The 14,924-nt window shown below is 33.1% G+C and overlaps 1 protein-coding gene across 4 annotated transcripts in view; it reads right to left on the reverse strand.

Moving 5' to 3' along the window:
• Positions 1 to 817: 817 nt before the first annotated feature.
• The window catches only part of LOC133182095 (hemicentin-1-like), a 40,657-nt gene continuing 26,550 nt past the window's right edge, over positions 818 to 14,924 (reverse strand). For 3 of the 4 annotated variants that reach the window (XM_061316814.1, XM_061316813.1, XM_061316815.1), the window contains exons 3-9: positions 11,955 to 12,082; positions 9,648 to 9,867; positions 6,846 to 6,866; positions 4,964 to 5,284; positions 4,337 to 4,372; positions 4,140 to 4,154; positions 818 to 1,721 (exon numbers count right to left, since the gene is read on the reverse strand). In XM_061316814.1, the coding sequence (XP_061172798.1) occupies positions 1,615 to 1,721; positions 4,140 to 4,154; positions 4,337 to 4,372; positions 4,964 to 5,284; positions 6,846 to 6,866; positions 9,648 to 9,867; positions 11,955 to 12,082 (848 nt within the window). In that variant the 3' untranslated portion in view covers positions 818 to 1,614. The remainder of the gene's footprint in view (positions 1,722 to 4,139; positions 4,155 to 4,336; positions 4,373 to 4,963; positions 5,285 to 6,845; positions 6,867 to 9,647; positions 9,868 to 11,954; positions 12,083 to 14,924) is intronic. The other variant, XM_061316816.1, reaches the window with a different exon arrangement.

The following is a 14,924-nucleotide window of genomic DNA, read 5'->3' on the forward strand; positions in this document are numbered from 1 at the left end:
ACCACCGACAAAAAAGCCACGCAAAATTGTCAGCTTAATAGAAAATTTCCAGGGAATTCTTCGTATAGTGTTAATGGCCCCCTCTCAATGGCAGTGTAATGTCCATCATCAAAAGAACTGTGGCCAATAAAGACCAGTATTTACCACAAACAGGAGGAGAAAAACGTTGAAAAAACTTTTAGCCTAATTTTTACTTGATGAACGTTAACTTTCAGTATGAATTAATTCAAGACTTTTCTATGTATCAACACAACCTCTTATTGGAAGCAATCAACATAAACAAAGGATCGAAAAATGTTCATCTGTTCATTTGACAACTACTAACGAATTTTTTACAGTATTAAATATGGAAACAAAGTTTTTAAAAGTTACAAGTCTCAAGATAAAGTTGTAACACACTGTATGAAAGTTTTCAAATTTGTTACCAAAAAAAATTGAATATTACACAAAATTTTAACGTCATATGAGACTGATAAAATATTCAATTCTGATCTTTATTTTGTTGAGGAATGGTCCACCTTTCTCCCTATAGAAACAATGTTTGTCTTTCCTTTCATCACAAGGTTGATGTATGAACGTTTAACTTTTACCAGTACGGAATTAAGAGATTTGGTTAAAACCAGATCAATAGACCATCAACTACAGTTGTAGCGATAAAAAGCAGTTGTTATAGGCCGATTTATCTGGTAATAAATCTTGTTTTCCAGGCAGAGTGTGAACAAGAGGAAATAAAAAAACATAATGAACGCCAGAAAGACCACATAAATAACCATTATTATTATCCTGGAAACAAAAAAGTGACAACTGAAGTATAATGTAAATTTAAATCAATTTAATTATTTTTTTAACATTCTTCACAAAAATCATATAAGAAATAAGATAAAAAGTACACCATCTAATAAAGATGAACAACAAATCTAACAAATAATCACTTTTTGGTGAAAAAAAATTTTACATCTGAAATCAACAACTACGACATCATGAATGTAACTGATGATGAACGCCCTATATACGAAATTAGAACATATCTTGATCATGCTGAAATTTTAAGCTGATAAAGTACAAAAGAAAACAAAAATTGTCTAAGTACTTATGTTAAATACACGTAGTTTTAGTTTCATAACGCTGAGTAAAAAATAAGTAATCTTTCTGTTAAAGGTAAAATGTCCATATCTTGGCAAAACAAAAACCTTCAGCAAAACCATGTAAACAAGCAAGTCACATCACAAAACAATGGACATGTATGCACAATCTTAAAAAAATAGTTTTTCTCTCTCTCGCTATCTCTCTCTCTCTCTCTCTCAAAGCAAGTTCTCATATATATCGTAAAAGATTTGCACGATGGACGGACAAAGTTTTCACGTAAGTAAACGATATGTGAAAATTAACTGAATCCGCCCAATACAAATTTGCTCACTGCTTTCTGAGGGTCAGGTATTCTAACGAATATAATCTCTGACCGGTGCTCCGTGCTGTCAAAAGTATCCTTGAGCGATACTCGGATTAACACTGATACTCATACATGTAGAAGGGTGGTCCTTGCTCATCAAAAACTTTAAGTGACTGGTCTTTCCATACACTCCACAAACATTATATTTTCAGGTGTCTATGCTTTCACCTTAAAATCACAATTAAGAAAAGCACTATGTTCACAATTATGGAAGCTGTCACCTGACCGGACACATTTTTCCCAGACTGCCCCGCCACTTCCGCTCCTCCACCTTAAAGTAAAAGGAAGCTGATCAAACATCATAATTGAAGTTGCTTTCAAGGCTTGATCAAGAACGTAATTCATAGCTACACTTTTACAAACACATTTTCAAAGAAAAGCTTTTATAAATAATACTTGTGGTCCGATCCCAAAAAATCTTAAAATACATGTATATGTATATTCAAAAAGGTGTGAGTTTTAGAATCTTATGAATTCATAGCGTTATATCAGAATCTATTATACTACGAGTTCTACTACGAAATAATTCCCTCAGAATGGTGCTCTGATACTAGTATCCTTAAATTATTTCATGAAATATATGTAGAATCCCACCATATCATTTTTTATGCAACAGTGTTAAAAATGTCATAAATGCATTAAAAATTTAAAATCAATCAACTTGAAGGCATTTACTTGAACTGTTGACTACTACATGTATTTAATATACTAATCACTTTTAAGACAATGATAAAGCAGTAATCCTGTTTTCTCTTGAACAAATTTTCCTTATCTGGCAAAGAATATTCATGGCCCGTTGTTATTTGATCGAAAATAGCATTCATTCCACATCTTGTACATGTATCTAAACAACATCAGGCTAAAGAAGAGTGTCAACAGAGATGGTTATTCTTGTATTTATAGGCAAACCAATCATCGCATGATTACTGCCTGCTAAGAGGCAACAAATTAATTGCTAATAGCACGATATATATGTCTATAATGTGCAATTTTTATAGATAACAGTAAACAGGAAAGTTGCCACAATTTATTGGAAAGTTTCTTTCACTTAGCTAAAAGGTGTTCATAAAGAACTTACACATCATAGATTGTTTACGTTTTTGTTTTGATCTCTTTTGAAATCCCTCAATTCCAAAACATCACACAAAACACAGATAGGAATGCATTTTCTCGAATTATGAGCCGATTGATTTTGATTAGGAATGTATATTAGAAACTACAAAATAAATGCCGAGATTTTCTCCGAGAACATAATTCTTCTCTGTGGGCGTTCTGTGCACCTGCTCTTCAGAGGAGGAATGTTTTCAACTTTTAAATTTGAATCAATAAATCAGATTTTATCTTTGAATCTATTATTATTTTTATTTTGCATATTTTTTTCTTTACATCCTCCAAGTGCCTGACTTATGAATCCACCTGTATCTCTCCCCATTCTGTTTTGTGGGTATTTTAGCTTCAAACAAGTATCCCCATCAATTTTTTTTGGTTTTGTTTTTTGACTTTAAACAATAAAGTGTCAATTTCGGCATTTTTAACAGACTGGACTGGAGGGAAATATTTATAAGAATTGTGTTCTTGGAAAATCAAAAAGCAGTGAAAAGCAAAAACAAAAATTTTTAAATGTGTGTTGCAATTATCTATTTATGTGTATGAAAGAAATAATATTTTATCCATTTGTTTGGTAAATTTTATACAGAAATTGGACATTTCAAACTACATGTAGTATCTGCCGAGAGATGTCCACTTGAAACTATAAGGACAGAATTATTATGGAATAATTATACACACATGTACTAGTAATCTATTTATATAGTGACAGCAATAACTCATTGTCATCATTATCAGTTTCCTTAGTATACATGTATTTAATTTCGTAGAGAATGTCAGACAGTGTTTTGTACTAACAAGAATCCAGGATACATCGCAGAAACAGCGAATAAAAGGTAACAAAGGAGAGCAAGATTTACTGCAGGAGTCGACATCCGACAACCACCAAGGGAACCAATCAACATAGGAACTCCATAGAGAAACCTTGTAATGGATACCAGTTTAGTTACGAGAACTGTCACAAATCCGCAGTGAAGCACTCTGTTAAATTTGATTGGACAACCCTAGAGAGGAGTTGTGTAAATCAACAACATTCCAAGAAAATCTTCGATGATCCACTGCACGTGTCTTTCGTTAAACAGCAGTTTATGCATGGTTGCTGTATTTTTGCAATATTTCCTAATTACCCATTTACATTCATACAAAACTTTATAAATATGGTGTGCAAAGAATGGCGATTATTTTGGCAGAGACTGAAAATAGCATTCGTTTTTGTTCTAACATTCTTGAGTCAAATTATTTGTCCTTGTAGTAATATCATGCATATATTATAAGACTTTACCAGTTAAATTAAAATCAAAGTCATTCCACAAGCCAACTTAAAACCTTATGTAATTAAGAGTTAATGAAGATTTTAACAGGTATATTAGATAAACAGTCAACATAAGCACATCACATGCATGATTGTAGCCCTCCTTCATTAACAATGTCGTAATTTATAGGAAATATGCAGATGTAATTCTCAAAGAAGTGCATATGCTCTCTTTTTTTCTGTAAAAGCAGATCTTTTTTTAAAGTTTAAATGAGGGGAAAAGTTGGGTTAAACTGTTTAACATATTAGTGTTCTTAAAGGATTACTCACTTTCATGAATGCCAGCTGAAAATAAAAACCCTAAACAGTTAGTTTTTTTCACATTTGAGAAGAATGCTTACACTAGAACAACGAAAAATGATAGTTTTATAACAATGAAACGAAGAAAAAATGTGCATGTTTAATTATTATTTATATTGATTTAGCTATTTATGGAACAAGCGCATGCGCACTACAAGTACACTTACCTTTATCGCCAGTTCTTTTTATGTGATCTTTGTTTGCTGCAGAGCATATAAAAGAAAGTACATTTTATAAGCCTTGGTCATGTAAATTATATTTTTTTAAAACTTATATTTGCTACGAAATCTGTGCTACATGTATGAGCTCCCCATTAAAAGCACACTGTAATATCAAAAAGCTGATATCATGCTTGCCCTTTACGAGTTTATGGAGAAATGGTTGACAAATGTTCAAAAACATGTTTAAAACACAAAAACTCGGAGAATAACCACTTGTCAATCCTCTGGAAGTATTCAAAGTTACTGCTTGTCACAATGTAGCAGTGTTTAATGATGTGCAAAGATAAAAACAATATATGAAAACTGGCAAGCACAGCAGTAGAAGAGAGTTTAGAGACTGCAATTCTGCAATAATATTAATTACTTTAAAATGAAAGTATGATGTTAAAAGAAATCTTTGAGATAGTCAACACTTGTGTGGAATGAAAAAATAAACTTTACCTTAATCGAAATCACCGCGAATACGGTGGACTAAAGATGGTATACCGGGTGACTGTCACCGCGGCGGTGTATCAGGGTGACCGCCACCGCGGCGGTCTATCAGGGTGACAGTCAGTAACTGTGAATACTTACTATTGAGGACGATGACGTCCATGCTGTCCGTCTCCTGTCGGTCATTCATGTAGTTAATCGTCCGGCACACGTAGCGTCCGTCGTCTCTCTGAGAACTGTGGGATATATGGAGCAGACTAACAATGGTCCGACCGTCAGACGTTATGTACTGAGTGATTCGAAGTCGGTTTAACCACTGGGCATCGCCCGATTTGATGATTTGTCCATTATGGAACCAGTCCACTTGCGCACTTGATATGGCATCCTTTCCGAACGTTACATTACAAGTCAGGGTTATAGGGTCATATAAGTTTACATACTGCGTACCATCCAACTCAATTGCTGAAAGAATATAGCCTTTTATCATCACACAGAAAACCAGATTTTTCTTACAAGAATTTGGAAGATTTCTTAATTACGTTAATATTGATGACATAATTTGGTGTAATTTGTCATTACTTTCTACTGAGTTATATTAGAACAGGGAGCAATATTTTTACAGAGGTGACAAGAAGAGCATTAAAACCTAATAAACAGGAGTTATTACCCTTTAGGGAATATGAAATGGCGAATGTTTGAAAGCGTCCGAAGATAATGGTCAAACAGGGATCCATGATTTTTTTTAAAGAATAAAAATCCCACCGTTTCACCATGACTTATTTCCTTGAATTGGGGTTCCGCTGAATTTTAAGTTATTTATTAGAAAGACTTTTATACAGACTAATATGCTTCTGCAAAATTAATCTTTATTCAAATACAATTAAGTGTAGCTGCTCTAAATATCAAGTCTGTCATTTTCACTTGACAAAGCAATCTAGATTTCATAACGTAGATTTGAAGGGTTTGATTTTAGAGCAGTTGCACATATTTTAGAAGCAGTTATTTCTCAGTATTAATTAAGGCATGCGGTGCATAAAGAGGGAGATTAACTATTTTTAGTACATGTTCAAGTAAAATATAAATACTTATAAAATAAGTTTAAAAGATAATAAGAACAAACAACATGAACTAAATTAAATATATAGACAAAATCCATCAATTATCATTCGGTTTTAATTGTAAGAATTATCACCCAGTGAAAAATAAGATTAAAAAACTCAATTTTTCTAAAACTTGCATGGTGACATATGCACTATCATATATCAAATTATGAAGAATTTCTTTTTATGGATCTCATAACCAAACGCTTTTTCCAAAAATAAATTTCTTAATTTTTTATGGATTAAAATTATATATTGTCGATAGGCTTCAATGTAACAATGGTAGGTCATATCATCATATCTATAAATGTATATATGAGAGAACATTTTGAACAAAAAATCTCGTGGTAAAGCTTCATATTTTTACTTCGGTCTTTGGAATAATTGCAGATTTTCCTTGATTTGACTCTCTAAAATAATACAGCCCCCCATTTTGTGAAACAAATTCTTTAACTATAGGTATCGGTGTTCAGCCTCTTGTTGCCACGTTTTTCTGTCAATCTCCATGCCATTCGCCTCTAATTATTCTAATGGAGTGTCATCACCATCCACAATAGGATGAAGATTCCAGAATATCTATTTCTAAAGCTACATGTAACAAATTTAAATAACTCTCCTATGATATCATTTGATTATAATTTTTTAATGGGAAATCAATGTTTAGAGTGTTCTACCAACGCGGCCTAATTTTGTTATTTTATTGTTGAAAGTAGAGATAATAGTAATGTATCAATAATTCAATTTTCCCACAAAGTGTGTGTTTTAATTTTTTTTTATTTTATTTATAATTTTTTTTTTTTTGCCTAATGGATGCCTCATCCAACAGAAACTTCATTGTAAGGTTTTACAATATCTGTGTTCAGTAAAAGTTAATGGATTTTCAAATAAATAGCTAAAATTACAATTTAAAAAAAAATCCTTACTTGATTCAACTGCAGGGAAATCTGAAAAAAAATCAAACTTGTTTAAATGAACATATATTTTTCTTAAAGGTAATTGAAACTCGGTTATATATAGTAATTTGAATCTATTTAAGAAGTATGAGGTTAAAATTAAATTCAAATTTTGAAGACAGAGAAATTGAAGTGCTATGGCGAACAATTCCAATAAAAATACGATTGTATCTTGGGCCAAACGCCAAATACATGTAGCAGTTTCCGGATCATATATCATTGTTAAATTACACTGTGTATGGATGTTGATCAACCAAACGTCTTTGAACACACATCCCAATCAATGGTCCTGCTAGTCCTGGGTGTTTGATTCCAGAGGTTTGACAAATAACCGAATCTCTCTTTGACGTTTAATTAGAACGCTTGATTACGCTTATAACCACACTTTTTATTAAAGTTCCAAGGATCGATACTTTTCATTCAATTGGTAAGAGGCTGATATTACCAATAACTTTTCTGTAGACAAATACTTAATACAAAAGAAGAGAAAGCTTTCTAAATTGAGTTTCAGAGAGAAAAATGTCTAGACACAAGTTTTATTGCATACAGATTTAAATTGCCATTATAGATGTTCCGTCAAAATTCTTTCTGACTACTCTTTCAAGGTGCGATATTTATAAAATCTTTGTCGCGGAAATTATTACAGGTCTACCAGTATATATAGTGTATGACAACTCTAGTGCTGTAAACATGGTGCAAATACAGAATGAAGCCCATAAGGTTGTTGAAAATTTTGAGATGAAAAAAATAAGCAAAATTTAATTCTTAACCAGAAGTCTCTGATGAGACTGTAGCTCTACTGGTCTGTTTGTATAACAAAAGAAAAGTAGCACTTGGATTTGAAACATTGCAACATGCAACAATAAATAGAATTATGTATCTTAATGTAGTCTACTTTTGTGACAAGTTATTGAAATCAAATGAAAACTAGGAGTAGTAGCGTTTTGAAAGTATTTCACAGAAATTTCTATTTTTAGTACCGGTAACCATGACAACACCATTCACCCAAATAAAAAAAAACAGAAATACATATTATGTATTTTAGTGTATTCTAACTGTGTGCCAAATTAGATTGAAATCAGACCAAAATTGTAGGAGGAGTAACGTTTTAAAGGAATTTCACAGAAATTTCTATTTTAAGTAACCATGGCAACACTGTTCATCGAATTCAAAAAAATGCACTAAATTATGTATCTTAGTGTAGTCTACTTGTGTGCCAAGTTATATTGAAATCAGACCAAAACTGTAGGAGGAGTAGCGTTTTAAAGAAATTTCACAGAAATTTCTATTTTTAGTAACCATGGGAACACCGTCCATCGAAATCAAAAAACCGATGCACTAAATTATGTATCTTAGTGTAGTCTACTTGTGTGCCAAGTTATATTGAAATCGGACCAAAACTGTAGGAGGAGTAGCGTTTTAAAGAAATTTCACAGAAATTTCTATTTTTAGTAACCATGGCAACACCGTCCGTCGAAATCAAAAACCGATGCACTAAATTATGTATCTTAGTTAAGTCTACTTGTGTGCCAAGTTATATTGAAATCGGACCAAAACTGTAGGAGGAGTAGCGTTTTAAAGAAATTTCACAGAAATTTCTATTTTTAGTAACCATGGCAACACCGTCCATCGAAATCAAAAACCGATGCACTAAATTATGTATCTTAGTGTAGTCTACTTGTGTGCCAAGTTATATTGAAATCAGACCAAAACTGTAGGAGGAGTAGCGTTTTAAAGAAATTTCACAGAAATTTCTATTTTTAGTAACCATGGGAACACCGTCCATCGAAATCAAAAAACCGATGCACTAAATTATGTATCTTAGTGTAGTCTACTTGTGTGCCAAGTTATATTGAATTCGGACCAAAACTGTAGGAGGAGTAGCGTTTTAAAGAAATTTCACAGAAATTTCTATTTTTAGTAACCATGGCAACACCGTCCATCGAAATCAAAAACCGATGCACTAAATTATGTATCTTAGTTTAGTCTACTTGTGTGCCAAGTTATATTGAAATCAGACCAAAACTGTAGGAGGAGTAGCGTTTTAAAGGAATTTCACAGAAATTTCTATTTTTAGTAACCATGGCAACACCGTCCATCGAAATCAAAAACCGATGCACTAAATTATGTATCTTAGTGTAGTCTACTTGTGTGCCAAGTTATATTGAAATCGGACCAAAACTGTAGGAGGAGTAGTGTTTTAAAGGAATTTCACAGAAATTTCTATTTTTAGTAACCATGGCAACACCGTCCATCGAAATCAAAAACCGATGCACTAAATTATGTATCTTAGTGTAGTCTACTTGTGTGCCAAGTTATATTGAAATCGGACCAAAACTGTAGGAGGAGTAGCGTTTTGAAAAATTGTTTACAGACAGACGGACAGACAGACAGACAGACAGACAGACAGACAGACAGACGGACGGACGACGGACACCTTACTATCGCATAAGCTCTTCTGGTCTCTGACCAGTAGAGCTAAAAACCAAGTCTCAGTACGCAAGTCTTTAAAACTATGTACCATGACACCTGTTACTTTGAATTACTGACCGGACATTGTCTCTTTAACAACCATACTAAATCGACTGAAGTCTGCAACATGTATTTGTGTGAATCTGTTACCGCCAAATTAATTTCACTCAGAATGAGTATCCATAATCATATGATAAGTAAAATTTAATTTCAAAAATAATAATAATAATTAAAAAAAAACATGCAGTCTAAATTTCAAAGTGAAGTTTTCCAGTGTTTGTCCAGTTGTCTAATAATTACCGAGTACGTGTAAATGTACGTGGTACGTAAGGACTCTCGTAGCGCTGATTTGACATTCGTACGTCCCGGAGTGACGGGGTTCTGCCCTCTTGATAATCAGGTTCCATTCCGCTATATTGTCAGAAATGGCCTTGTGATCCACGCTGATGTGTTCGTCCTTCTCAAAAACGAACGTGCCCACGGTCAAAGGGTAGTCCATTGAGAGCTTTCTCCACGCTACCTACGTCATAGAAACCTCACGTTATTATGGTGGGGAGAATTCATTAATTACAAGGCTGATGGATATTTACTTTAATATTCCTCAACAGATCAACAAATGTTTAATCAACATGAAATCTAATTAAGTATCTATAAATAATATGATGCATGGCTAAACTTTGACTTTTGGACGATTAATACATCATTCAACAGTTGGCAATATTTCAATTTTCACAAGTACATGTTTAGTCTGGCAATTAAAATGTGATTCCAGTGTGAAACTGAATTTCTTTAGATAGAACTGTATACTTGAATATCCTGATAAATTCAAAATATTTTCGTCTCCAACTAGAGTTACTATACTGAATGTCGCAAGATACAATTTCTCAATTTTTTAATACATGTAAAACATATCTATTAATTGTGTGTTTTCCAGACTTTAGAACCCCTTTTTTCGTTGTGGTGATATTGAAAATACCGCAATTGAAGTCTTTTGAATTTTCCACTGATTCAATTAAAAAAAAATCAACTGCACACCAGGCTACTCGTATTAGTAAATAACGAATGCAATAAATATAATCTATATTTATCATATTCAATAAGAATTTCAAGGAAGCATGTGCGTCCATAAATACGTTCACGCTAACGTTGTTTAACTGTGCATGTACATGTCTCTTTGATATCTAATTAGATCTGATACAGACATTGATTCGCTATGATTTTCCTCAATACATAAATTTGGATCCATAAAAAGGATGTTCTGCAATCTTTGATTACATCTTATCTTATGTAATGTGTACATAATTGAAATTATGCAATATAGATCATAAAAGAATTTAACTTTACATCAGGAATTAAAATGCAGTCTTAAATGAACTTCAGTGTACATTTTTTAAAACGGTCGCCTTTTCCAGTGCTTCATTGCAGAGTCAGACTACCTGTAAAACCTTTTGTACTTGTTTCTTGGAGAGGAAATTTACATAGATAAACTAGAAGTGACCCATCTTATGCCAGTAACTCATTAAAAGGGAAGAGGGATGGGATAAAAGGGCATACAATGCCTGTATCGGAGGGCTTACACAAATAATTACAATAATACACAAGTAACAGGGAATGGTTAATGATTCTATTGCTGTAGGAGTTTATATAGTGAAGTAGTCTTACTTCTGTCAACCTTGAGACAAGGGAGTTGTAGTATGGTACATCAAAGTATATATATCTTATATCATCACACAGTTCGGTTATTATCAGTACCACTCAAAACGGTGGTACAACCTTGTCTTTTGGCGGTAAATCAATCGGCGTCAATTTATCTTTGATATTTGTCAAAAACGTCTCCGACACTACATAATAAAAATCAATTTAACGCGACAAGCAGACGGATCACCTCTCAGAAAATTCGACAAAATGACAGTTACAGATAGAAAAATGTTAATTGATACCGCCTGATTGTTCTACAAAGAATCAACGAATAATTAAATATAATTCAATAAAGTCAAAATCTTAGAAATATATCATGTATAATCCGTTCAATTGTAGTGCCAAACATTTCCAGCAAAAACTATTTTTTTGTGAACAAAACCTCACATGGAAGCGATTTATAATTAACGTTATAAATTATATCCCCTGACATCTTTTTTGTGGAGTTATGTTATTCGTATAAAAAATAGCGTTCTCGTTAACCGCAAAATTCCTGAGACATCAAACGTTTAGTTTATATTTTTCTGTTACTATTACCACTTTTAACTTGGGGTCTTGATGGTATCTGTTTTGAATTCTCTTCTGTAATCCGGGCACCGATTCATGAAAGCCTGAGGCAGGTGCCCGGAGGGTCAAAGTTCAAAAAATCTAAAGTTTAATTCAACAATGAATATCTTCAGGTATTGTCATGTCTATTTAATTACTTATATCAAGCTGCTGATAAATGAAACTGCTTGCTTCACATTTTAAGAGGTATGCCTAGCCATATTTGTCATAGTTCTTTTTGTGGTAATTATTAAGATAAATATATTGTTGTGGATCGCTTGCTTTATGTTTTTATTTTCTTTGCGTTAACATTGACGACATTTGTTCAAAACATTTATTAGCGTCGGAATTTGCCATTCCTACCTCTTTCGGTCCTAGGTTTCTAATTTTACATCTGAGTTTCGCTAGTCCTCCCCTCGGCACGGTGATGTTACGGCGGCCTGTGTCAAGGAAAGAAGGTGCTACCTGCCGTTTGTGGGTAGCGGAAGTCACTGCAAAAAATAACATTAACATACTATAAGCATTCATATAATTAATAACATTAAGCATAGTATTAATTTTACAATGGCTTTAAAGACTTAAAAATTAAAGGTATCTTTCTAAATTAAAAGAAAAGTTACATAAAATTAGAATAAGATTGCCGCTGAAACTCCGAAGGCTTAGCTGGTACGTGTACATATTCTTTCCTTGCCGTCGAATGCAACATTTAAGACCTATAGAAAAACCTTATGAATTCGATATAACGAATTGCTGAATTAATTTAAACGAATTTAATTCGTTACAACAAATATAAGAATTCATTTACATGTAGACGATTAGATATGATTAACCAAATTTTAGAATTCGTTTAAACCTTACCGATTTAATTCGTTATTTCAAATTTTTGAATTCGCTATAAAGAATTTAACAAATTTGTTATAACGTAACATTAAATTCGTAATAAAGAATATTTAAAAATGATATCATTTTGAAATGAAATTCGCTTTACTACTTTATCTATTAAAAAATATATTTTGATGGGTCCTAGATAGGGTTCCTTACTTTTAAAAGGGTAATAAAAAACAAGTATACAAATACACGAACAAGACTTCATAAGGACTTTTGCCGGTTGATTATATATATAATACCCTAGTTTAATTTCATCAAGATGTCAAAGATAAAAATTAGTGGAAATTTTTCAGCTTAGTCAATATAAGATTTATTAATTTTTAGGCAGTTCCTGATAAGTCTTTTCGATTCGGCATTTTCTAAAAATTCGAAATCGGCGTTGGCGGACGTATATATTCTCTTGCATGTCTGTGTGAATATATATAAAAGATCGAGCAATGGCCTCATATCAACACAACCAATCTAGGTATTTCGATTACTGATAAACTTTATAACGCAGAAATGAAGTTCTTTTAACACTATAGGATACAGATTAACATTGCAGCTGATACATTTTATATCACTTTATCTGATAAGATGCTCAGATACCTAGCACTTAAGGTACATGTTCTTTCTCGATCGAACACGAAAAATGTTCTCTTTTACTTAAAAGATAAGTTAATTACCCACTCTCTCTTTCTTTTTGTTATTCTTTATTGCTCCTTTGGCATATGAATCTGACCACTTTTCTATCAATTTATGAATTGCTTATCATTAGATTATTACAAAGACGTTACAGTGCATAAGGGATATAGTCTTCTCGACTGTCTTGTAAAACAACCAAATGACTGTTTTACAATATTCTAATGGAAACACATGCAACAAGAGGCCCATGTGCCACAAGGCTCACTTGAGTCACTATGGCCTTTCTGTTCTTCGCTATATTCCTATGTAAAACTCAAATCGCCAATTGTGGCCTCACCTTAACTCCGGGGGGGGGGGGGGGGGTGTCAATATTTTAACGAATTTGAATCACTAACTGTCTTCAATATCAATGTGACTCATCATCTTGAGAACATTTTTAAAGGATTTTTCCTATATATACGTATGTAAAACTTTGATCGTCCATTGTGGTCCCATCCTTCTCCTGGAGGTATTGATTTGAACAAACTTTAATCTACACAACCTAAGGATGCTTCCATATCAATATGACTAATCATGTCTTGCTCTTCTTGGGAAGAATTCTAAAGATTTTTTTTCAATATATATTTGTACGTAAAACTTTGATCGTCAATTGTAGCCCCACCCTATCCCGGGAGTCATGATTTGAATGAACTTTGAATCTACATTTTTGTAATGAAGCTTTCACGTAAGTTTCACCTCTTCTGGTCCAGTGGTTCTTGAGAAGAAGATTCTTAAAGATTTTTTCCATTTATATCCCTATGTTGAAATTGGATAATCTATTATGGCCCCATCCTACCCCCCCCCCCCCCAATCAGTGATACATAAATATATTGTCATACTCTCCGATGCAAATATAGTACATGTATACATGTATACTCTACACTGTGCCGGTATGCACTCTTTCTCAGTAATTAATGGATTATCTAAAATCTCTAACGCTGCATTTTAAAAGACTATCAGCACAATTAAAGACATTATCCAAGATCTTAACAGACCAAAAAATGAGCAACAATGACCCCTGAAGTTGAGGAAACAGGAAATAAAACTGGAAGAGACAGAAGGTCTGGCAATTACAAGAAATTAACAAATTCTGTGTATCATGGCACCTGAATTAGTGTGGAGTTGTGAGGTTTATGGAGTATATGAATGCTTGTAGACGTAATTTTAGTGTGGCCCCCCACTGTTGCGAGATGACACATGACATAGTATTGCTGTCTCATTTGGAGGATCATCCACCGGATGTGCTAACCGGGAAAATCATTACGAAACTGCGGCTTGTCACAGTCAATTTCAACTAACAACTTCAGCGACATGCTACTGCAAGTGATTACGATGTTGTGTTGCAAACGTATTTCAGGGACAGGCCCCGTGTAATAGAGTTTGGCTTTTACATCCTAACAGAATAATGTATGACCTGTGAATGATTTGCCCATCTGACATTTGGGGCTTCTTGATTCGCTTATCAATCTCGTAGCTCTACAGGAAAATTATGATACTTGTACCTTTATAATGAAAGTAGGTTGTGTAATTATCAAACGATAATACAATTCTTTATGGTTAACAAGAGGATGTAGGTGAATATTTTTTGTAGAGTTAAAGATAAAAAGAAAATTTACAGCAGCTTACAGAGGAAAGAAAGACTTGGTAGTTCGGTCAGGGTTAGAAACTCCCTAAAATTACAACTCGCAAATAATTGTGAGTACCAAATAAGTGAACTCGCAATTTTTCATATAAAGTTAAATTTATATAAATTAAATACATGTAACTTAAGGAAAAAGTAAC

Source organism: Saccostrea echinata, unplaced genomic scaffold (assembly GCF_033153115.1).
Source record: "Saccostrea echinata isolate AGI-Se365-2 ecotype Australia unplaced genomic scaffold, CSIRO_AGI_Sech_v1 ptg000009l, whole genome shotgun sequence".
Lineage (NCBI taxonomy): Eukaryota > Metazoa > Mollusca > Bivalvia > Ostreida > Ostreidae > Saccostrea > Saccostrea echinata.